Source organism: Folsomia candida, unplaced genomic scaffold, assembly GCF_002217175.1.
Source record: "Folsomia candida strain VU population unplaced genomic scaffold, ASM221717v1 Fcan01_Sc001, whole genome shotgun sequence".
NCBI classification, from domain to species: domain Eukaryota; kingdom Metazoa; phylum Arthropoda; class Collembola; order Entomobryomorpha; family Isotomidae; genus Folsomia; species Folsomia candida.
The window spans coordinates 6,759,837-6,782,835 of record NW_019091193.1 but is presented as its reverse complement, the minus strand read 5'-3'; the positions used below and the strand labels follow the sequence as shown (position 1 = coordinate 6,782,835).

The window sequence follows — 22,999 nt, the reverse complement described above, 5'->3', positions numbered from 1 at the left end:
AAATATTTCTGGATAACGGATTTGCTTAAAATAATCCCTAATTCCTCATTCCGCGAAGGGTCAAAAAATGGTCACTTTCACAAAACAGTGGAAAACCTTGCCATTCTTTTCAGAAGTTCAACCCCAGTCAATTTTGACGACTTCTTTGGACTCTGGATCTTGGAGGAGGTCTTTCGGGACTTGAATCAATCCGAAAATTTGAGCCCCAATTTTGTCTTACACAGAAAAAAAGAGCTCTACATGAATCCACTTTACACCGAAATTATTATTTATGACGAAGTAGGATTCAGCTTTCTCTCGTGCCACAAAGTGCATCGGTACTTATCGCCGTTGAATCCGCTTACCTCACCGTTTGATAATATTACCTGGATTTTCGCCCTTTGTACTTGTGTTAGTGTCATCCTTATCACGGGGAGTCGATCATCAAGTCGAACATTAAGTGGATTCGTTACGATGGGGATTTGTATGGAGAATTCTATTCTGCTCGTGTACCAATCCAGTTTGTTTGGCAAAAAGTATGGTACTTTTTCTGCAATAATTTTTGGCGTCTTCATGATATTTTTTGGGACAATGTTGACCAATTGGTATAAAACCTCGTTCACGAAAGAGATAATTATTCCGGCAAAGTATCACGCTCCATGGAAGACGTTTTATGACATACGAAACTTCAAAATATGGATGCCCGTTGAAGCCGTTCTGTCAAATTCTCAGTTTCAGACATTGGCCGATGAACAGTTACATTACTGGTTTTACATGAGGCTGACTGCACAATTAACTAGATTGGCGGAGTATGAAGGGAAGTCCAAAATTGGCAGGGAAAACAGGGATGTAGCCTTAGCATTTTTGAATGGAATAAAAGAGGAAGAGATCACATCTAATGGGAGACAGGAAAAGCAACTGAAGCCTTTAAGATACCGAGATGTCACAGAATTTGTAAATAACTTGACAATTTGCGACAATGCGGCGTATATGGATTTACCAGAAAATATAGAAAATATACTACATTTTATGAACGACAATGGAAAAGAAAAAGTATTTTTGCAGGGTGATGGTGGATTTTTTTCCGCAATTCATGGCTGGTCCAGCGAATCGATTAAAAATAATTATGCATGGCATCGCATAAAAGTGATGATATCGTCAGGAATCTATTCATTTTGGGAAAAGTGGTTTAAAATGGCAATGCCAATTAAGCTATTTCAGCACTATGCAAATTGGACGTATCCAAAGGTTGATAAAGTAGCAAAATTAGATTTTAGCTCAAAGATCTCCACTGCTTTTTACATTTTTGGAATTTTGGTTGTGATCTGTATTTTGAGTTTATTTGCAGAATTTGTTTTTCATAAAGCTTTACCAAAGTCATTGATCATGCATAATTTGGATAAAGTTCGTGAACAGATCAAAAAAGTTTAATTCTTGTTTTAACAATTTACTACTGTTGATTCAAAATTAATATGCAGTAAAAATTCTGATAGGTTATTTGGCGGATGATTGGTTTTGTTTATATTCTCAAAATTTCACATGGTTTTCATTAAAAAGTAGAAAAAATGTGCATAATTAAGTCGTTGTCAGTGTCAACCAGCAACTTTGGCCATTTGATCTTTTAAAAAATTTTGAGGACTTTACTGCATATTAATTTTGAACGAACAGTAATAGGTATATATTAAATCCCATAATAAAATAATCTATAAATTCAATTGTCAATTGTTGTAAAGGTATGAAATAAAAATTGTGGATATATGCAAATTAGTTTAATTGTGAAGTTATTTAATGTCACCACTAAAATCATAGGAAGAAAGAGCTACACAGATATTTCTTCCCCATGTCTCAGACCGCCTCATTTTCCTTGAAGACGTGTGGGAACAACTCGAGCCAGTTTCTCCAGTCTTTGCTCTAATAAACAGAAAATAAACACATTCCTTCCTCGAAAATTTTGAGCAGTGTTTATTTTAGCTAAAATTGAATATTTAAATGTAAATTTAAATGTTTTTAAAATCGATATCTTACGAGCTCAATAATTATTCCACCAAGTTTTATTTTTGCTCGGAAACCACGCCAAGGTAAAAAATAATAATGTTGGTGACCATTAACATCAAAACGGGATTGTATGAAGGCCGTAAAGGAGATTATTCCATTGAGGAATTGCGACTTTTGCATGACAATGATATCACAGTCGATAGGGAATTAACCTGGGTGCAGGCAATTGCACAAGTTTATGACGGGGTAAGTGTAAAATGCATATATTACGAACTTATTAGTAGAATTTGTGTTAATATGTACTAATCTATTTTCAGTTTAAAATTGATTCGAAAAAGTATTATGTAAGAAGAATACGGTCAATTGATGCTGAAGCACTGCACGGTCTGCATGAGCCGGTGAGTTTTTTTATTATTATATTGAAAGTCGTTGGTTTTAGCACATGTGTTTATATCCTACAAGCTCTTCTGAATATCTTTATTTTCGTACAGATTTCCGATCTACTTACGTCAGAGTTTAAGCAAATCAAGAAGAGATGTTGTGTTCTAATTATGGAGTTTGATGAGCTCATTACTTTCGCTGATATGGCAAAACAGAAGAGATCAAGTCAAATCGAATCACATGTGGAAGATCCACCTACGCCTCAAGATGGTGGACAACTGCGACCACGACGGACCATAAAGCGGAAAAATATGCGAGAGGAAGATGACTTTGAATTTGAGAAGTCAGCACGATCGCCACGTCGAAAGAAATCGCGAAAGAAGCAGCGATACACCCGTGAAGTTCAAAATGGCTGGGGGGATGACATGAATGAAGAAATCTTGTTTGTTGAGAAAGAAGAGTTCGCTAGTGGCAGCCAAGACTTTTACAACCGAGTGAGAAACGTACATTTTGAATATTTTACACGATCCATTGCAAAGATGAAAATAGCATTAACAGCAACATATTATTTTTTCAGGCGGAGAACCACCGCCGACCTCGGCCACCTAGATCTCAGCCATTCCCGTCCCAATATCGACAACCATCCCACCAGCAGCAGCAGAGAGAAAGAGGCGAAAACAAAGCTGCCACGTGCCACAAGGAAGAATTTCTGCATCGTGCAAGAACCGTTTTGACGAATTCACAAGTTAGTACAGTTACATACACATGTATATAAATAGTAAATAATAAGTTGTAAAATATCTTGATGAAAACGAGAACAATTGAGATGATAAAGTGGATAATATTCTTTAATTTATAGTTGCTCAAAGCTCGTCACGCTCTTCAACAACTGAAACAATCTAGTTATGAACAAGGAGATAACAAGTGGACGAAGTGGGTCTTGGAAAGTCCGGGTCCGGTCAATATCATCCGCCTTCTATTTGACGTTTAGTTTTATACATAAAAGCAGAATCAATCTCATAAACAGTATTGTTTGACAACATATGATGCTGATTATTAGTGATTATTCTTACCAAGAAGTGTCTCATTTATTTATTTTAGCTGATAATACTTGTATATATTTATAATCAATTTGTTAGAAGAAATCTAAAGCCCTTATTAAGTACGCAAGTTGACATAGTCTGCAAGATACATAAATAACCTGCAATACTCGCGTTAATAAACACTAGTATCGCATACTCAATATTTAAATTATTTAGTGCGAGTTGTTTACCCAATGAGGATTTTTTCCAAGTTTATAATATATTTAAATGTGAAACAACTCGAATAGTTTACTAAATTAACAACTGCCAGTGCTGCTACAAATGTGGCCTACAATATATACAATCTTCCATTAATTGTATATTTTTACTTATCCATGACATTATAGCAAATAAAAATCAATCTTTATACTGTTTAGTATTATACATAGTGAATGCGTTTTGGTTGTATGTGTCTATCATTATCTAATGAGAATGTATTCACATGGATTTGATTTACATGCATACGTCTGACTTTCAGGGGACTATGGCAAACATTAAGACTGGTTGCATTTTTCCAGGAATTATTGCATATAATAGGTAAATAAGTTCACTAAACTTTCTTCGAACTGGGCTGATAATTTAATTTTTTGCATATATAAATACCATAAATAATTTAAATAAGATTTACTGGCCTTACTTAATTTCGTATGTCACAATGCTGTATAATCATTCATCCAATAATCTTTCTGCTATAGTTTATGTGTCACACTTCACACACGTCTGAAAAACAATTAGCTAATTTCTGTCAAGTCAATATTTACATGCCAAGAAACCTATACTTTTACCAACACAATCACGCACGCAGCAATGGACACAGTAATCATTTTGCTAATATTCGTTCATAACGCCTTTTGTCCACAAATCATCCATAATAATTTTGCCACTGACTAACTTGTATAAATTGCCAATGATACCTTGTTCGTATATAATATTGAAGTACATTTAGAACCTGCTTCAGATTTTACACTTACCAATTTGAGGCTAAACTCTAAAAAATATCCAGACAAATATCAAATCTGCCATGGAACGAGAATCATCGGGCCCCCCTCCGACTGCTGTCGTGGAGACAACGCTTATCTCCTTGATATCACTTGGAATCCGCGTCTCCCAAGGAATTGGCTACTTCCCTCTGAGCATTGTCAAATCCAAGAATGGCTACAAATTTGCATTCAATCGCTGCAGTTTTCCACTAATTTGCTCTTTTTCCATTATTGCGTGTCAACTCTTCTTGATAATCTTGTGGTACTCGTCATTTGTGGACACAATGGTCCTCATGGGCTTGCACCGGTCAACGGAAGTTATTTCGTTCATCGTCACCGGAACCTTGATCGCATTTCAGACCGTTTTCAAAAGAGTCTCTTTCATCTTTAAACATCAACTTGTTATTAACAGATGGGGAAATTTTATCACCGATTTGACCAGAATTTCATCGAGTGATAAAGACGGCAACTTTCGCATCAGTATCGACCCTTGTGCGAAACATTGCGAAATCTTTACTCGCGTCAAGACATCCGTGAGAAATACCGTTCTTGGCAGTATGATTTTCATACTTGTCATGATGTCACAAATTGTTGGAGGGTTTTTACTATTTTCGATTCCAGCGAAGCGACCCAATATTCAAACGGGACTAAATATGATGGGCATCATACCAGTCGTTTCGTGGAGTGTGATGGGAGCCGTCAATGTTTTTCAGTCCTTGTTTGTTACATTTCCCATCCAAGTTGTCAATGCATGTTTGGAAATGATTGATACCGAGATGGGACACGTTTGTGGGAATGTGGAGGACTGGGAAGAAAATCTGATAATTGCAGAAACCGAAAAAACGGTAAATCTATGTAAATTAGGAATATTAAATGTTCGACGACGTATACTAATTAATCAACATTTTCTTACAGGAAACGATTATAGATCCTCAAGCAGTCAAAGTGAGCCCACTAATTGTCGTGGATGAAAAGAAGCTGCATCTCTGCATATCAAATTACCACCTTCTAATAAAAATACTGCAGAGATACAATGCCTCCTCTGCGAATCTGATAACATTTGAAATTACGTACAATTCCATGTTAATATTAACCTACCTCTTCATCGGATTTACTTGGATTTCTACGGGCGAGATTAATGCAGCCTTGTCCCGACTGATTCCACTTGTACTTTGCGTCAAGATCATTTATCATATGGGCACTGAAGCTGGAAAAGTGGAAATTAACCAGAGGAAGATATTACGAAAATTTTGCCATATTCCAAGACAAGTTCTGAGTCCGGAAATGAGAGACAGGGTTTCCTCAATAATTCATGAACTGTCCGGCGATGCTCTAAAAATTGAGCCAGATTCATTCTTTACGTTAAATAGACGTCTGATGACATCGGTAATAAGCATACAGAAGGTGCATGACTGGTAAACTGATAATTAATTACGGCGTTATATTTTTTGGTAGATTTTATCAACCGTTCTAACTTTTCTTGTGGTTTTGATCCAATTTCGCGACGGAGAGCGAAGAAAATCGGATTAAGCAAGAAATTAATACATTATGCTGTTCTTGGCTGTACAGATGCATTTCAAAGAAGTTCTTTAATAAAGTCATAACTATGTAACGTATCATCATTTATTACGTGCATATATTTATTATTAAACGATTCATGTCTGTACAGATCTGCTTTTATTTTAATACATAGTAAGTACACTTGTCCTCAATTCCAAGATCAATTAGCCTACTACACGACTTGTTTATTTCCTTTCCTTGATACAGATAACCCATAAACAGAATTCATAATTTCACAATCTTCTCGATTTTCATCAATTCCTCCTGGACAGTCTATATTCCCGTCGCATAGACGATGTTGCCCAATGCATATTTCCTCTCCTTTTGGGCATAGAAATCCATCGGATTCTTTACACTTTAGAATTTTTTCTTCCAGTTGAACTTTCAGTGTATGAATTAGGTTTTCTTTGTAATTATAAGCGCATTTCCATCTCATGCACTCGGAATTTGACTCAGGAGGGGAGCTTGCGAGGTTGATAATAACAGATCTTGGTGCCCTTTGGATATGTGGTAGGGACCCATGAGTGTACTAAAACCCTGAAGTAGTTTGACTCCATGGCCACATTTGCGCCCGCCACACCCACTCAAAAACGCCCAAAAAACGCTTTCACTCGAGTTTTCACTCACTCAAATCCACGTCAAAAATCCAATTTTACTCGGATTTTGAAATTTCTTTCACCATTATACTCCCAGATAGTTGCTTTCTTCAATCCAATATCAAACTCAATTTTATTGATGATTATTTCGCAAACATAATTTGTTTTGTTGATGACTACAACAATGCTCATTCAGAATTTTAAATTTTAAAAATACTAAAAATTTCGAAAAAATTGAGTTTGATATTGGATTGAAGAAAGCAACTATCTGGGAGTATAATGGTGAAAGAAATTTCAAAATCCGAGTAAAATTGGATTTTTGGCGTGGATTTGAGTGAGTGAAAACTGGGGTGAAAGCGTTTTTTGGACATTTTTGAGTGGGTGTGGCGGGCGCAAATGTGGCCATGGAGTCAAACTACTTCAGGGTTTTAGTACACTCATGGGTCCCTACCACATATCCAAAGGGCACCAAGATCTGTTATTATCAACCTCGCAAGCTCCCCTCCTCAAATGCACTATCACTACCGTTGTTATTACGTGTCGTTGTCGGAGTTATTTCATTCATTTGTGTTGAAATGCTATTATGAATAAACGACGATTCCGTCGTTGTAGACCCAGATTTCGTACAATTCTGCTCGTCCGAGCCGTCCAAGCAGTCAAGCTTGCCATCGCACCTTCTCGATTGTACAACGTATTGAAGATTATCACAGAGAAAATGACCTTTCACTTCCAATTCGGTGTGGAGTACGTGGCTGATCCAATAGACGAAGGTTGACACTTTAGTGAACACGGCGGGTGGGGGAGGTTTAATCAGGTCGCCAAATTCGTCAATGAGGCAATCGTTCTTTCCACCGCCCCAGGAATTGATTCCACATAATAGATCGACACATTTGCTGCCATCCTCTCCTCCAGTGCTCTCCATACCTTCGACGACGGGTGGGGGTGGTGGACAATCTCTGCAAACAGCGCCAGAACCAGAGTCACCTAAAATCCACAATCATAGTCATCTTCGCTATTAAGATAATTATGTACGTATACCTATGCCATCTTTAAACTTACCTTTACAAACTGTCGTACTATTCGACCACCCACATATCATCGAGGAAGCAGCAAATCTCGTCGGTATTGTCGGTAATCGAGAGTTCAGAAGCATCAATAAGTCACACCTTGACTTGGGAATTATTGACATTTCACCCATTTGCAAAGTGTCATGTGCCACATATGATTTCGCATCATACATTGTATCCACTCCCCATCCGAACACGGTGATATTTCCTACCCAATTGGTATATGATAAATTTGTTAATTTTTTATTAGTTGATTTACAATGTACAATTGCGGGCCACAAAGTAATTGTAAAATTAAATAATAATAATAATGACATACCCTTAAATTCTCTATCTAATATGGGCAGCTGGACAGGATGCACGGATCGCGTAATGTTGAGAGGTTCGGAAAGTTGTAGGAGGGCAATGTCGTTCTCCAGAATGCTAAAGTATGCTGGATGTACCACAAACTCGCTCACGTACCGTGTTTGTTCCGTGACGTCTGGCCACTGGAGACTGTATTGTCCCGCAACGACGCGGATCTCGTTCGGCATTCTTGGATTATTCAGAGAGGGGAGTTCCTTACCGCGACTCGGGCGGTACAGGCAGTGGGCCGCGGTAAGGATAATGAACGAATTTAGGATTGATCCCCCACAGAAATGCATGCCCATGTCAGTGTCCACCAAGCTGACTTGGTAGGGGGAGTAGGAACTCGTCCCATGCACGACTCGAGGTACTCCTACCAATTTAAAAATTATCATAAGGAATATTTAGGGTAAGTTTAATTGTTTGAATATCTTACGGATTCCCATATTGCAAAGCAAGTAAATCTAAAACTCTTTATTATCTGTGGTGTGTCGCAGACCAGAATTTAGGAGTTGGGTCGGTTGAATATTTGTAGCTCGATTGGAGGGTGAAACAGAAATAAGTCGTATAATTTCATTTAATAAGTAATTATGATAGTGGTACATGCATACTTTAAGAAGTATTCTCCATAGTGCAGTTACATAATAAAAGCTTTGTTAAACGAATTGATAATTGTTCCGGGAAATATCATTTTTAGACGAATCAGAGTTGAAGTGCATATAAATGTATACATGTATAAATGGACATGCTGCATATACATATACATACCTACATTCAAGGTAACATTAATTAGTGACTGATTATCTCATTTAATACTGTGTAGCTTTTTAACGAGTTTGGTAAATCATTTCATTTTAATCCGTGCTAATTTCTCGGTATGAATCATAATCAAAGTCATGAATAATTATGAGTAACGAATATAAACGTTAAATTTTCATGGCCAAGTCAATGTACATCTGCAGATATGTACATACATACATAGATAGGTAGATAGGTGTATTAATACTGATTTTTCAGTTACTGTGAATTATCTCATGTAAGAGATAAATATGTGTATGTAGAGATAAAGGCAACGTAAGAATTGTCCTTCACCAAATAATTTTATTGAGATTTAAACTAATAAATATGCGACCAAACTTAAGTAGTATAATAATTGTACCGTCCATAAATTGATTGTGTAGCATTGCAGTCTTCAGGACTTTCATCAATCCCATTGTAGCAGTCACTTACCCCATTGCAAATACAAAAATTTCTAATACACAACTCAGTAACAGGACAAAGGAACCCTTGACTAGCTTTACACGCTTTAATTTTATTTTCTAGCTCCACTCTCTGTAATTCTGGCAGTGTTTCTTTGTAGTCGTACGCACAAGACCATGTGGTACAGGGAGTTGCAACGTTATATTTAGTCTCAGTCGCAGTGGGTGTGGACTCAGTCTTAGTGGTTGCATCGTCAAATTGAGATTGTGTCGTAGCATCGACAAATTCTGGGATGGAATTTTCTAAAAGTTCGCTTTCTAGTGAATTTGTGTTATTATCGTAATCATGATGAGAAAAGGCGTCAGAAGTATTGAGTTTCGTTGTCACAGCAGGGTCAGTCTCGTCAGTATTATTAAATGCTCTTATGGGTCGAAATGTAAAGTTGTCATTTTCACTTGGTCCGGTATGCGTCATGTCTGATTCAATTCCAGTGGTGTTCTCGATAGGTGTAAAATCTTGTGTAATGATAGGTACCGTTTCAGAATTGTCTGTCCTGTTGGTGTCGTGTTCCGTATTTCCTGTTATTATGCTACTATTATCAATTGGATCCATTATTTCGTTATCCTGATCATTCCAAAAGTCATCTTCGTAAGAGTCGGGGTCAACCGTCTCCTTCGTTCCTGCACATAAGTCAAGCATTTACAAAATTCATTTTACTCACACGTATTTACATATTATACCAACGTTAACGTTCAGATAGATGTATATACATACCTACAAAATTACTTGTTAAATTGGGCTCATTTCTGGAAGTTGGCACCATTTCATGCTGAACAATTGGCACGGGTTTAACTTCATCCCACTTGTATGGTGAATGCGTCACTTCTGCGTTATCCAGGGTGCAGTTATGCTCGTCTGAGCCGTCGCTGCAGTCAACATTTCCGTCGCACTCCTTCCCTTGCGCGATATACTGAAGATCGTCGCAGAGAAAGCTGCCTTTCACCTTCAATTCTGTACGGAGCATGGAATTAATCCAACTCGGAAATACGGACACTTTCGTAAAAACGGCAGGCGGTGGTGGTTTGATAAGTTTTCCGTCTGCGTCAACCAAACAATCCGTGTCATCCTTCCCGGCTGAGCTTATGCCGCAGAGGACGTCGACACATGCATGATGGGTGCTGGCCCCAATATCTGAATAGGCCTGCATCGATGATCCGCAGTACTGGCAAACGGCACCCGACCCAGAATCACCTAACATATACATAAATATATCATTAATGACATCTTGTTATTCGGGTGTTAAATGACGCCACTGCCAAAAATTCAATTAGCAAAAAAAAAATTAGTTTCGTATCCGCACCATTGCAAATCGTTGTTTTACTCGACCTCGCACAAAACATGACTTGCTCATCTAATCCACTCCAGTAATCCAGACCAGTACGACACTCCAAACTTGTGATGATTGACATTACGCCGGATTGCAGGGTGTCAGGTGTGACCACAAAAGTATTGCCTATAAAGAAAAATTCCTTGGCACGATTCGATCCCCACCCATACACGGTTACGTTTCCTATAAAGTGTTACAAAATATGTGAGAAAAATGTACTAAATAAATATCTGTGGGGCCACAATTTATAAACCAACCTTTAAATTGTCTGTCTCGACTAGGTAGCCGAATTGGGTGGACGAATCGGTTTATTTTAAGAGGCACTGTGAGTTGAATGAGGGCGATGTCGTTTTGCAAAGTCCTCGCATCAAATCCGCCATAAACTCGGAGCACCTTGACCTGACGGATTTGTTCTGTAACGTCACGTAGTTGAAGACTGTACTCTCCCGCCACGATGCGGATTTCATGCGGCATTCGCGGGATGTTTGTTGATGGCAGCTCGTTATCACGATTCCGACGGTAGAGACAATGAGCGGCCGTAACGATGGTGAGCGAATTTAGGATTGATCCCCCGCAGAAATGCGTGTTTGCTTCGGTATCTACCAAACTTACTTGGTGGGGGGCGTAATGGCTGAATCCGCCCACAACGCGTGGAATACCTGAAAGAGACAATATGCAAGGTTGTTGTCAACAATTAGATTTTCAACAACAGTTGAAGAGAGGAAAGTGACGAGCTGATTTTTCAGTAGTATAAAATTAAGTAAATTTAAAACTTACGTTTTCCATGCGTACAAGAAGTAGCGAAGAGTAGAAAAATTATGATGATGAACGAATTGAAAAACTTGAAATTCTCCATTTTCCTGATTTCAATATTAATAGTATTATTTTTTTTAAACGGAGGGACAAAAATGCACAACTTGACAAGTTCAAAGCTGCATTAATAAATTTATAAGAATTAATTCCTGTATTTGTAGCATATTGTTTATAGGATTTGGATGGACTTGACGTTTGTGTGCTATTCTAAAAGGTTTTTCCGTGTCATCGTTTTGCAAATCATCGTTTATTCAGTTTTTTATTAGGCTACATGTATGCAGATTTTTCGCAGTATTTGATTAGCAATGTTTGTACGATTAATTATTGCTCAGTTATTATTCAGTTTGCCATTGCTCGGCAGTTTCATCGTAGGTAGAGTTGACATTACCTATGTGTCTGTATTTATCTTACGGTTAAATTTCAACGTTTCATATGATGTTGCGACACGTTTGACAAAAAAGCTATTGAACTTGGTAACTGTAGAATTTTAAGGAAGCGATGTGTCATTATTGAACTTTTGAGTCATACTAAATTTTCTGGACATTTTTTATTCTCAAGTGGATTCTTCCTAGACAAAAGTCTTACGGGTTTTTGTGGCCATGCATTTCGTAAAGAACGAAAAATTTGTGAGTGAAGGCACACACGTTTATTTTAGACACTTTGTACCGGTCGGTGACCGTGGGTGGGTGCTGCATGATATTGCCGTAGATAACTTATACGTCTATTGCAAAGGGTGGCTAATCCTAAGATGTAATAAATCAATCATAATTATATACGTCAATATGTTTATTAATAGCTACGATTATTTGATTTTGATTGTGACGTAGACGTATGTATCTATTTATGTATGTACATATGTAAGTACAAGTACAGAGTGTGAATCAGTGTACCGTTTTACGTGGTTCTAAGAATAACCGAACATTATTTGCAAATGTCGCATTGACATCGGATGGGATGTAATGCCGACATATTTACGATATTGAATAAATTTTTTATTCACACACTTGCCTCGAAATTTGATTATCATTTACTATTAAATATGTTACGTGGGTATCGTAACCTACATGCGCATGTAAATTCATGTAAATATATAAAAGTTCTATTTGTAATTGAAAGAAGTATGACCTGATTTCTTATTTCCTGGGCTTTGGAAGCTGATTACCTTTTATGTATTTTAGTATGTAAAGTTGACCTTTAACTCCAGCAAATTTGATGCATAGTCTAATCCTAAGTACATATGTATATAAATATGTATATGTACAACATATTGAATTGTGTTTGGTAAAATTTTTTACTTTTTGCAAAGTTAAGTATGAGTAGGTTGTCTATGCATAGATAAATAAATGCAAATCTTTTAATTAATATTTAAGATTTATTATTAATACATATTTCAATCATTCAGATAGATTAATCCAGGAGAAATCTCCCACAAATTTATTCAATAATTACTAAATTCATATTTACACAGTGTAATACTGCAATGTTTTTAAATTAAGGTACAAGAAACTCATTAGTGACTTATCGGAATACAAAAATATCTAAATTTGTTCCGCATTAGTTTTTTCGGTTGCGTTTTTCAATCAAAATTCCTCCCCCGAACAGAACAAGTATCATCACCGAAGGAATACAAACTCCATACACTGCAACCACTGGATGGAAAAGTCCCCAACCTTTCGCAATGACAGAGCGCAATACTCCCAGCGGATATGTGATGGGAAGACAATAACAAAAAGGTCGATACCACCAAACGATGGACTGTACTGGCCAAAATGTGTCTGCAACATCACATTCCAGAATATCGCATTAATTTTTACATTTCCATGTCGAATATCACAACGCTATGGAAATCAACTACAAAAGTAAGTAAAAGTTCTGTACCTGACCCATAAATACAGAAGAACAAAACAGCGACGGCAAGAAATATGCAGTTCAACTCTTTCTTGCTAAATGTCCCCACAAAGATGGAAATTGATGTCGATATAAGTCGGACGAGATAGAAGATGAGGAATATCAGCCCCCAACTCCCCTTCACCTCGTCCCATTTGACCCACGCCATGACGCTGAGCATAATCCCAGACTGCCAAATAACACATGGCATGTCCGCAATATAATAGGAGAGGACGACCTTGTAATAATCGACACCTGTAGCCAGAGTCCGTGCGAGGGTGTGCTGGGCTTTGTCCTGGATGTAAAATAGTGGCAAAGTTGTTCCGTAAAAACACCATACTCTAGAATTTCACAAAGCAAAATTGCTGTCGGATGTTTTTTTAATTCGATTATTTTTGCATACATTAGCAGTCCAGCCGGCATAAGAAACGGGTTCCAACTTTCATCTCCGGGTCCGAAAATGGAGGAGAACTACATATATACATAAATATTGGTATGCATAATCATTGTCGGAGTAGGAAACACTGTGTGAATGAATTGTTTAGATGAATATTTACATAAATCACATATGTATCTTACCGAAATCGGAAGTGTCGTTACTCGGCTGTCAATGTCATACTGAAGCCCAATAGATTGAATATATGTTTGTAAAGAGCTGTATAACGTTTGCCGGATGAAGAATGCATATAAATATTCTGTAAAATATAGGTACGGCAAAATTTTTAAAAAATACTAAAAAATCATGACAATGAAGCATATTTATAAATACCTGAATGATCTAGACGAACTGTTACGGTGGACCCATCAAGAGTTTCATTATCGGAATGCAGTCCGAAAAGGAAGCGTGCTTTCGAGTGCTCTGAAAAATTCGCAGGGATGCTTATATAACCCGAAAGCTTCCCTTGTTTGACATCGTTTAGTGCCCTCATTTCAGAACTAATTGGAATCTAACATAATAAGAATTTTTTTAAGAAAATCCGACTTATAATTTGAAAAAATAAAATACCATGTGCATACTCATGGTGGGAAGTTGTGAAGGTGGAGATATGTTAAAATAAGAACTGAAGGAAAAGGGACTCACTCTGTAACATCCCGATTGTGGAAAAATGATCAAGTTTTCGAATTTCCGTTCTTCTTCAGGACGGAACGTTGACCACTTTTGACCACAATTCGGATATTACGTTACAATTCGAAGTGAATCAATTATGCTCCAATCCTCATGTACATATGTATGCATTTACATATGTAAGTATGTAGTACATTAAATGTACGTGTATGAAGAAACTCACCATATCCAAACCTTCCTTAACAAGTTCTGATATAAACGCACAACTGTAATTCCCAGGATTCTTCAACTCGTTTAACTGAAAATTTTCTGGACATGTCCCTTCATTATTGACAAATCCAATCTTCAACCCGAGAGGATGATTGCCGGCAAGATATACAAATAGATATACGTTGAATACTAACACAATAAACTCGAGGAGGATTATCCTGCAAAAAGGAGAATGTGTTAATTGGAATCAATTGATATATAAATATACCTATTAATTTTGTATGTCTTGCACGAACAAGGGATTTCGCACGTAGATTGTCAAGTTTCTTTTAACTAGGACTTTTAAAATGTCGCTGTCGAAACAACCCGTCAACCCTTCATTCGATTTCGTTTCGTTCCAAACTTTTACCACATTGTTGACATTCAACGATTTCTAAACAATATATGGAGTAATTTTTAGTATTTTAATTTATTATCAATAAAAATACTGATCAAATATATTAAATGCGTACGCACCAGTTGGGTTGGCTTCACACTTGGTGCATCGTAAATTTGCGGAGAGTCTTGCCAGGTCGCCTTGATTTCCACATTGTTGCAAAGCTTATGCACGACGTCGTCTAACCTGTTGGTGTCATATTTTTGCAGTAATGAGGAAGGAGTGTCTTCGACTATAAGGGATCCGTCCCTGATATAGCCAATCTATTTTACAATTTATGTCAATGTTTGCTCGGTCAAAATTCAGTTTGACATTAAATGAGGTCTGACACCGACTTTCTCGCAGTTTGCGGTTTCTTCAACATAATGCGTCGTCATCAATACTGTCGTTCCCTGAGATTTGACTAAAAGTTTGAGATAGTCCCAAATCCTGAGATCAGTAATAAATAAATTAAATCAACCAGGAACAGTCAGCAATCATATTAATTGTCATTACGTTTCTCTCAATAGTGGATCAATTCCAACCGTGGGCTTAATGAAGGAGATCATAATTATATTATAATAGTTATTACTGGTTAGTTATAATGATTATTTACTTCGTCCAAAACGAGGAGTTGAGGATTGTGTAGTAAAGCCACACCCAAGGAGACACGCCTTTGTTCGCCACCACTATGATACGTAAATGTCATACATATTTAGTTGTTAAACTTTTACCTGATACGGATAAACATATAGAAATAAGTTACCTTAATTTATCCACAAGTTTAGCTACATGTGGTAAATTTAAAATGGACGAAAGTTTAGTCAATTTATATTTTATACGTTCTTCCGTCATGCCATTAAGCACGCCGTAGTAGGCGAAAGTCTCGAAAATTGTGAAGTTTCCGTACAGCGAAATTTCCTGGATGATTAAAATAGCACTTAATCAAGAATAAATTTATGAAAGTATAAATCGAGTTGATCCAACCTGTGGCATGTAACCCAGCATTCTGCCAGGCGTTCCATTCTTATATTTTGTCACGTTCTTGCCAAATATTGTAATCCGTCCTGCATTTAACCGTTGCACACCAACGAGACAGGACAGAAGGGTTGTTTTCCTAAGATGTTGTAAAACATGGCGAATATTTTAATTAAAATGTATGTACATATGTTATAAAAATCTAGTGTCTACCCGCATCCGGAAGGCCCAAGAAGCCCATATCTGTAATAAATTACTTTTTGTAAGAAATACGTATACATATGTAGTTATAACCAATTCGAATTTTGAAATCTCACAAACTTACATAATTCCTTTTTCAACTTTCAAATTCACGTCGTTCAAAACTACTTTATCTGAGTAGTGTTTACCACCGTGTTCTACTTCCATGGCTGGTTGATCTGCATAAACATCTATGGTATGAATCATTGCTAATTCTGCACTAATTAACTTGGTCCAATAAATTATACTTTGTAGTGAAAGTTGATTTTATGTTTTTAGTAAGATCTTGGTAAAAATTTAATTAAGATCGGGTTTAACTTGCTATGGTAGAAATCTAACGAGGAACGCCTTCTTTGTATATAGCGTACCCTGTGACTAATTATGCACTATGTGCGTGCATTTCTTGGGCTAAAAAGTTTTCCTCCTTCCCTTATGGAGGTATTTTAAGTAATAAAAAACATATAGGAATTACATGCATCCATCAATTAGTTTATAATTATCCACATGGTATAAAATTTCACTAGATTGGAAGATTTTCTGATTATAATGAAACTACAAACCTATATTAACATGGAAATCCCATGCCATGCGCACTGGATTATAAAATTGAATAATTTGGATGAAAGTTGTATCTTGAGAACAAAACTAGGCATCGAATAACGCATATTGTGCATTGGGGCGCATGTTTCATCGAAATCAACGTATGCATGTAATTGTTTAGTCATAAAACGTATGCACATGTATGACATCGATATCCACGCGTATTTTCCAGTTAGTCAGACATACAACATATCTAAATAATTGGCAAATGCTTCACAAGGTATGTAACAATTACGTAAAAGTTGTTATATTTTTATAGAAGTAAGAAATTCCAAGTATCCTTCCATGTTTTGTAGTGTTTATTCCTGTCGACAGAATTTCAATGTTGTAATGAATACAAACTCAATTATTTCTATCTATCATCGTGTATCCATCATTAAGTTTTCCAACTAAAACGAAGGAACACATAAGTATGTATTATAGCTACGTCCGTCACATTTCCAGATTCCTGGAGGATATCGCATTAGAACTAAAGTAGAAGGTTGGTAGGCATGTGTGTATATTTGCTTATTTCTGAAGATATGCACTCAAACTCCCACGCAATCAGTCTCGCATTAAAGTTGAAATGTTGCACATTAATGTTTTTGATTTAATTACTATCCACGCATGTATATTGGCCTTTTTAGAACAACATGTCTGACGCCTCAAATAATTTAATGATGTGCAGTTTTTTTCGCAGCTATGCTATAGAGTAATTAGATTTAAGTAGGTGAGCAAATCTGTACTCAGTGGAATCCCTACTTAATGTTTGACATTGTAAATTACGTATGTATGCACTTACAAATACATATGTACTTATGTATACGGAACTATTCAAGTTTGTACATATGCCTTTTAAAACCAAGGTCCATGATTCCTTAAATAATGTTAATCCTTTATTCGCAAAATCATACCTGTGTGAACCTAACAAATCTTCATGTTTACTTCAATTTCAGTATCCAATCCAATTCATGATTTTATACAGTTTTACTTTTTCAGACTCTTATACTTATCACAAGCCGCCACCAGCTTTTCTGTAATCCCCACTTCTTTCGCGGAATGACCACAATCATCCACAATAAAGAACTCCGCCTTGGGAATCTTCTTAAAGAGGTCCCATGCAGTCGTGGCTGGGCAGACGACGTCATACCGCCCTTGCACAATGGAGACGGGAATTCCGCTGTCTGCGATGATTCCAGCGTCTTCAATAATTTGATTTGGCCGCATGAACCCCTCGTTGACAAAGTAGTGGGACTCGATCCTTGCAAATGCTAACGCCCATTTATCCTCTGCTGCCTTCGCAAGGTTTTCCGGATTTGTACGAAGTTGCGACGTCGCCATTTCCCAGGTGGACCAAGCCTTGGCGCACCTTACTTGCTCAGTCTGATTTTCTCCGATGAGTCGTTTATGATACGCTGAAAGCAGGTCAGACCTCTCTGCCTGTGGATAAAATACAATAAGCATATATAACAGCCTCAATTATAAATTAGTTACTCACCACCGGAATTGGCTCGAGATACTGTTCCCACGCTTCCGGAAACATGAACGATGCGCCCTTTTGGTAAAACCAGTCAATTTCTGCTTTTCTCAGGGTGAAGATACCTCGCAGAACGAGACCCAAGACGCGATCGACGTGCTTTTCAGCATACGCCAAGGCCAACGTAGAGCCCCAGCTGCCACCGAACACGACCCATCGCTCAATGTTTAAATGTTTTCTTAAAAGGTGCAAAATTAACATGAAATAATTATTATCTGATCCAGTTGCGTCATAATAAGCGAAATGCATTAATACCACACGACCACACCTCAATTTTTCAATGTCCTCCACCAAACTCCAAGTATCGTTCTCCTCCAAGCAATGCGCCGGTGTCGACTTTCCGGCCCCACGTTGATCGAAAAGGACAGCATGGTAGGCTTTAGGATCGAAGAATCGCCGATCTCGTGGCGAAATTCCGCCGCCTGGGCCCCTTTAAAATAGTAAATTTAGCTGAAGGACCTTATCTTATTTATATTCTTACCATGAACTCTTACCCATGCAAAAAGACGATTGGAAGCCCATCCTTATTTCCACATTGTTCGTAGTAAATTGAGTGCAGATCAGAAACTTTAAGGTGACCGGAGAAAAATGGCTCGATGGCAGGGTACAGAAGGGTCTCGTCACTCATTGTTGCAGCCCTTGTTGTAGCAAATCTTGCAAAGTTAGAAATTTGACAACGTCTCAGAAATGTGTACACTTTCTGTCCAAGCAATCCCATAAATTGAATTTAATTGAACTGTGGAGTTACCTGTGTAACCCAGCTCGACGTGGTCCTCTTGAAATTTAATCTGTCCTGCCAATTAGCCGATAAGAATGTGTGAATGATAAAGTGGAGAGTTTGTCAAATAAATTATTCGAGAGTTTGACAGACAATAATTTAGCCTTCCAAGTAATATTGAACAAGTTGAATGCAATGCAACAGGTTGAGAATTTTGGAGAATACACTGATGGAGAAACTACATAGATATACCTATGTTATATATTCAGGAGCAACGACAAGCAAACTGTTCAATCAGTCAGCTCCACAGATGACAAGAATCATAACGAGGCGAGGATACGATTGCAATGTATTCAATGCTGAAAGATTGCATAGTCAAACAATTGCAGCATTTGCATACTCTGAATTTCAGAGTATGAATATGCCTCAACCCGTCGAAAGTGGGTCTGATCCTGGGATGCGGGCTGTTTATACATGTAAAATATAAATTGTTTCGGAAAGACAATTTCAGTAGGTTCAATTTGATGTAAGTTGCACACTTTTACCATTAGCAGTTCAAAAGATACACGAGCTCAAAGTTAGAAACTGGCAAATGCATAAAACTTTCGTGCATTTGAACTCGAAATTGTCCTGGTAGTTAAAAGGCTGAAAATAAAACTGCTCAAAAAACTGCTCTTTGGAATTACAAATATTACCTTTGAGCCACGTATGTATAAGGATTGTGAAAAAATCTTGACAACTTTGCACGCAAACCTGCCATCAAAAGCTCAAATATTGGAGAAAGCGAAGAAATTCACAACCAGGTTTAGGAACAACTCCAGCCAGTTATTTTGGATTAACCATAACGTCCTGCCAATAATTAGCATGTTCGATTTTATATTTTTAGGAATTCTTTCATTCAGTTGAATTTTATGGGCATTGTGGTAAATGAAATTCTCTCAAAACAACTACAATCAGAGAAAGTTCTGTCAGTATGAAGTGCAAACAGAGACAAAAATAATATTGAAAAATATTTCTCCTCTTATGCCTCTTAACTTAACGGATAAACTGCCTGAATCTGGAATTTTTATAGATACAACGTCAAACATGAAATCATCGAAGTCCATTGTAATTGACCAACCGTTCAAGTTAGACATGTTAAATGACCTTGCTCACAACGCTTTAATTTTTTATAAATATTTATCCGGGACGAAAGCACATGAATTTGAGAACAGTAAAAACAATGAATTTAGGCTTTATTTTTAACTGTGGATAAAACAGTCAATTATCTTTCAAATCCTTATTTATGTATTCCATTTTCAAATTGTTAAGCTAAATATATTCACAACAATGGCGTGAACGAAGAAACTTTTATTGATTAACGGATTTAGTCAAGCCATCATTGTTATGTGCATGCATATGCATGGATGCATTTTTTTATAAATGCGAAAATTGAATGATAGGTTTTTGTGATGGCTCTACAATTTACTTTTATAGTTATCTACTTAATTTATTACTTGTATATTATTTACACACATTATAAATACATACAACATACCTACATACATGCCCATATACTGGGTATATATGTATGTGTATACCAGGCTATGAGTTTTACTGAATACGCACATATTTACAAGTACATTTATTAGTGTACATTTATTTTCCACAACCCATATCAATTAATTAAAGATCCAATTCATAAGATTTATATTCTTGCATTCTAAGGTTTTGACTTACTTAATTTCAATATGTTTGTAGTTTGTACATGCAAATAAATATTTACACAATTTATGCTCCAATATGCAATAAATGAAGCCGATTTTTAAAATATGTTTTAAATGTACTTCGTATGATCCTCTAAATATATCAGAAATTCAGAATAATACGAAAGGGATAATAATCTTCCTGGAATTGGAGTGTAGAAGGAGTATCTACACATTTATTAGTATACAGAGAAAGTGTGCTCCACTTATTTTCATCCAGCCGAAGGCCATGTATGTAAATATATGCCAAATACGGCTCCCTTAGTCCCTTATTCAACTTCCCTCATTCTGAATTTCTAATCTGACTACAAACGTTTATTCCCTTCCGTTCATCCCAAAGTTTCCTCAGTTCTCCAATTCTCCAAAAATTGGGAAGAAGTCCCCAGAAATCCATCAAATATGCCCCTGCAACTTCTCCCTAATCAAAATCCTGGTAATCATGGCTTATCGTCCATTCTTCCCAAACCATGTTGTGGACTTGTTACACTAAACGTTGGAGCGAAATTTATCGCAATTACACTTATGGTAAAGTTATAGCATCCCCATATCTTCCAGTTTCGATTAAAAAGTGCATTATGTATGTATTATTGTTGCTATCATCTAAACTTTATAAATATATAGGCCATGTCCTTGTACAACATGACCTTATCGGTGTTCTACTTCTTTCGTGGAATCAAGACCACTGTTGGAGATATTTCACCCACGGACGAGTCAGAAAGTTAGTATCATCCCACCACTTGTGTTACATGCTTGTTTTTATTTGTTAAATTATTTTTGTTTGTTATAATCGCACAATTTATTTGCTACTTCTTAATACAAAGTTTCTTCTCCATAGGAAATCTGAACTACTTGGTTGTGTTTTGCTTGACATCCCTGTTTTTCAGCCTGCACGTCACGCTCTATTATGGAATTAAAAATGTGACTTTATATACATAAATATCAATTTCAGTTCCTCTAGGAAGTCTCATTAATTTATTTTTGTTTTGAAATGCAGGAAAAGTACAAAATTGTCAATATTTGCTGGATAATTGTCTGTGTGAAAGCAGTTGTGCTGGTGATGTCGATTGTGTATCTCGTGTCAAGAGCTAACATTATGTTGGAAATTAGCGAGACTGGCATCCTAATCTTTCATTTGTACTCCGTCTGGGTGATTTACGTCTTTAAGGAGGAGTTGAACCGAGGGGCTGATTTAAGGGTGGAAGGTTTTCAAAGTTTTGCTTAAGTTCGATTAGTTTCATGATTTTTTTTCAGTTTGATGTATTTTTATGAAAAGTATGAAAAGTAAATAAAAACAATGGAAAAGTATAAGTTCCTTATAAATTTCGCTTAAAAACCCACATGAAAAACCAAATGGTGTAAAATCTCTGAAATTCAGATCCGATGACAACATTAATTGGCCCTCAATGCCAATCATCATTCGGTGTTCAATTCATTACTGCAAATTAATTTTACAACATGTCCAGATTGCATGAGAAGTTTTTCCACACACTTCAACTCAACTTATCTTGGAAGTTTAAAGGGTATACATAAACACCCCATTTTAACTTTCCGTTAATGAGTCACACCAGTGATAACAGTCTTCTAAACGGACAGTTCAATTAGCTCCAAGTAGGTACACACATATATTTACATATGGTTCTATGCAATCACACTGGACGATCCAGTCTTGCCATGTAAAGCTTTCCAGTAATACATACGTAATTAGCATCCCTCCAGTTGTGCAATTAGAGACAGACTTATTATCCAAGTAAGTGTTTAAATATGCACCACTGGCATTCATACTCCTTAAAAATGCATACTTATAAATTCAATTATTTACCAAGCTTTCAAAAATGGTGTCACTTTTCAGAATAATTTCACCATTTCGCCCACAACAATGTCAAAACTAGCTCAATACCCCTCTCCAGACTCCTCTTTCCTAAATAACATTAAAACGTATGACTTCTGCCTTGGCCAAGGTGCGTTTGGCCTTGTAGCTCACGCCACGGACCATGATGGTGGAAAATATGCCGTAAAATTCCTCCTCCCCGTCGACGAGGATGACAAACGACAAAAACAAATAGTTCGGGAGACCGAAATCACCAAAAACTTGAAGAAACATCCCAACATTGTCAAAGTTATAGATTCCGACGTGAAGCAATACACTGCCCTAGAGATTGAAGTTATTCTTCCAGGCGAGGAATTTAGGTCCTTGCTGGTCAGGGGCTTCTTGTTCAAAAGGGACAAACCCGTCCCCGTC

The 22,999-nt window shown here is 36.9% G+C and overlaps 7 protein-coding genes across 12 annotated transcripts; 3 read left to right on the top strand and 4 right to left on the bottom strand.

Annotated features, from left to right (window-relative positions):
- The first annotated feature begins 1,870 nt into the window (after positions 1 to 1,870).
- LOC110842506 lies at positions 1,871 to 3,830 on the top strand. The gene is made up of 5 exons (XM_022088258.2): positions 1,871 to 2,220; positions 2,292 to 2,372; positions 2,466 to 2,849; positions 2,933 to 3,100; positions 3,215 to 3,830. The coding sequence occupies exons 1-5, from the start codon at positions 2,071 to 2,073 to the stop codon at positions 3,344 to 3,346; spliced, it is 915 nt and encodes a 304-aa protein (XP_021943950.1). The 5' UTR covers positions 1,871 to 2,070; the 3' UTR covers positions 3,347 to 3,830.
- Positions 3,831 to 4,406: 576 nt separating this feature from the next.
- LOC118435408 lies at positions 4,407 to 6,032 on the top strand. The gene is made up of 3 exons (XM_035851426.1): positions 4,407 to 5,262; positions 5,333 to 5,803; positions 5,873 to 6,032. The coding sequence occupies exons 1-3, from the start codon at positions 4,459 to 4,461 to the stop codon at positions 5,945 to 5,947; spliced, it is 1,350 nt and encodes a 449-aa protein (XP_035707319.1). The 5' UTR covers positions 4,407 to 4,458; the 3' UTR covers positions 5,948 to 6,032.
- Positions 6,025 to 8,605, bottom strand: LOC110863053 (trypsin-1). 3 transcript variants are annotated; one of them, XM_022112276.2, is made up of 5 exons: positions 8,422 to 8,605; positions 7,960 to 8,358; positions 7,633 to 7,848; positions 7,063 to 7,557; positions 6,025 to 6,441 (listed from the first exon to the last, which is right to left on the bottom strand). In XM_022112276.2, the coding sequence occupies exons 1-5, from the start codon at positions 8,429 to 8,431 to the stop codon at positions 6,410 to 6,412; spliced, it is 1,152 nt and encodes a 383-aa protein (XP_021967968.2). In that variant the 5' UTR covers positions 8,432 to 8,605; the 3' UTR covers positions 6,025 to 6,409. The 3 variants fall into 3 exon arrangements, with proteins under 3 accessions (XP_021967968.2, XP_035707333.1, XP_035707330.1); XM_035851440.1 differs by having other exon boundaries at positions 6,025 to 6,416; positions 7,099 to 7,557; XM_035851437.1 differs by having other exon boundaries at positions 6,025 to 6,408; positions 7,099 to 7,557.
- Positions 8,606 to 9,066: 461 nt separating this feature from the next.
- LOC110842505 (serine protease nudel) lies at positions 9,067 to 11,575 on the bottom strand. The gene is made up of 5 exons (XM_022088257.2): positions 11,350 to 11,575; positions 10,830 to 11,231; positions 10,546 to 10,755; positions 9,960 to 10,436; positions 9,067 to 9,865 (listed from the first exon to the last, which is right to left on the bottom strand). Exons 1-5 carry the CDS (start codon positions 11,426 to 11,428, stop codon positions 9,123 to 9,125), a joined length of 1,911 nt encoding a protein of 636 aa, XP_021943949.2. The 5' UTR covers positions 11,429 to 11,575; the 3' UTR covers positions 9,067 to 9,122.
- Positions 11,576 to 12,782: 1,207 nt separating this feature from the next.
- LOC110863026 (ABC transporter G family member 23-like) lies at positions 12,783 to 17,495 on the bottom strand. Of its 2 annotated transcripts, XM_035851389.1 has the most exons (15): positions 16,267 to 17,495; positions 16,155 to 16,184; positions 15,951 to 16,080; positions 15,730 to 15,884; positions 15,580 to 15,652; positions 15,480 to 15,514; positions 15,320 to 15,413; positions 15,065 to 15,247; positions 14,845 to 14,981; positions 14,562 to 14,766; positions 14,042 to 14,219; positions 13,852 to 13,967; positions 13,676 to 13,743; positions 13,264 to 13,613; positions 12,783 to 13,160 (listed from the first exon to the last, which is right to left on the bottom strand). In XM_035851389.1, the coding sequence occupies exons 1-15, from the start codon at positions 16,386 to 16,388 to the stop codon at positions 12,940 to 12,942; spliced, it is 2,097 nt and encodes a 698-aa protein (XP_035707282.1). In that variant the 5' UTR covers positions 16,389 to 17,495; the 3' UTR covers positions 12,783 to 12,939. The 2 variants fall into 2 exon arrangements, with proteins under 2 accessions (XP_035707282.1, XP_021967930.2); XM_022112238.2 differs by lacking the exon at positions 12,783 to 13,160 and having other exon boundaries at positions 13,275 to 13,567.
- A 139-nt stretch (positions 17,496 to 17,634) lies between these two features.
- On the bottom strand, positions 17,635 to 19,285 carry LOC110842504 (proline iminopeptidase). 3 transcript variants are annotated; one of them, XM_022088256.2, is made up of 5 exons: positions 19,046 to 19,285; positions 18,792 to 18,935; positions 18,566 to 18,727; positions 18,259 to 18,475; positions 17,635 to 18,200 (listed from the first exon to the last, which is right to left on the bottom strand). In XM_022088256.2, the coding sequence occupies exons 2-5, from the start codon at positions 18,923 to 18,925 to the stop codon at positions 17,748 to 17,750; spliced, it is 966 nt and encodes a 321-aa protein (XP_021943948.1). In that variant the 5' UTR covers positions 18,926 to 18,935; positions 19,046 to 19,285; the 3' UTR covers positions 17,635 to 17,747. The 3 variants fall into 3 exon arrangements, with proteins under 3 accessions (XP_021943948.1, XP_021943947.1, XP_021943946.1); XM_022088255.2 differs by having other exon boundaries at positions 18,792 to 18,950; positions 19,046 to 19,284; XM_022088254.2 differs by lacking the exon at positions 19,046 to 19,285 and having other exon boundaries at positions 18,792 to 19,037.
- Positions 19,286 to 20,693: 1,408 nt separating this feature from the next.
- Positions 20,694 to 22,080, top strand: LOC110863016. Its single transcript, XM_022112228.2, has 4 exons — positions 20,694 to 21,285; positions 21,382 to 21,478; positions 21,596 to 21,678; positions 21,755 to 22,080. Exons 1-4 carry the CDS (start codon positions 21,160 to 21,162, stop codon positions 21,980 to 21,982), a joined length of 534 nt encoding a protein of 177 aa, XP_021967920.1. The 5' UTR covers positions 20,694 to 21,159; the 3' UTR covers positions 21,983 to 22,080.
- The last annotated feature ends 919 nt before the right edge of the window (positions 22,081 to 22,999 follow it).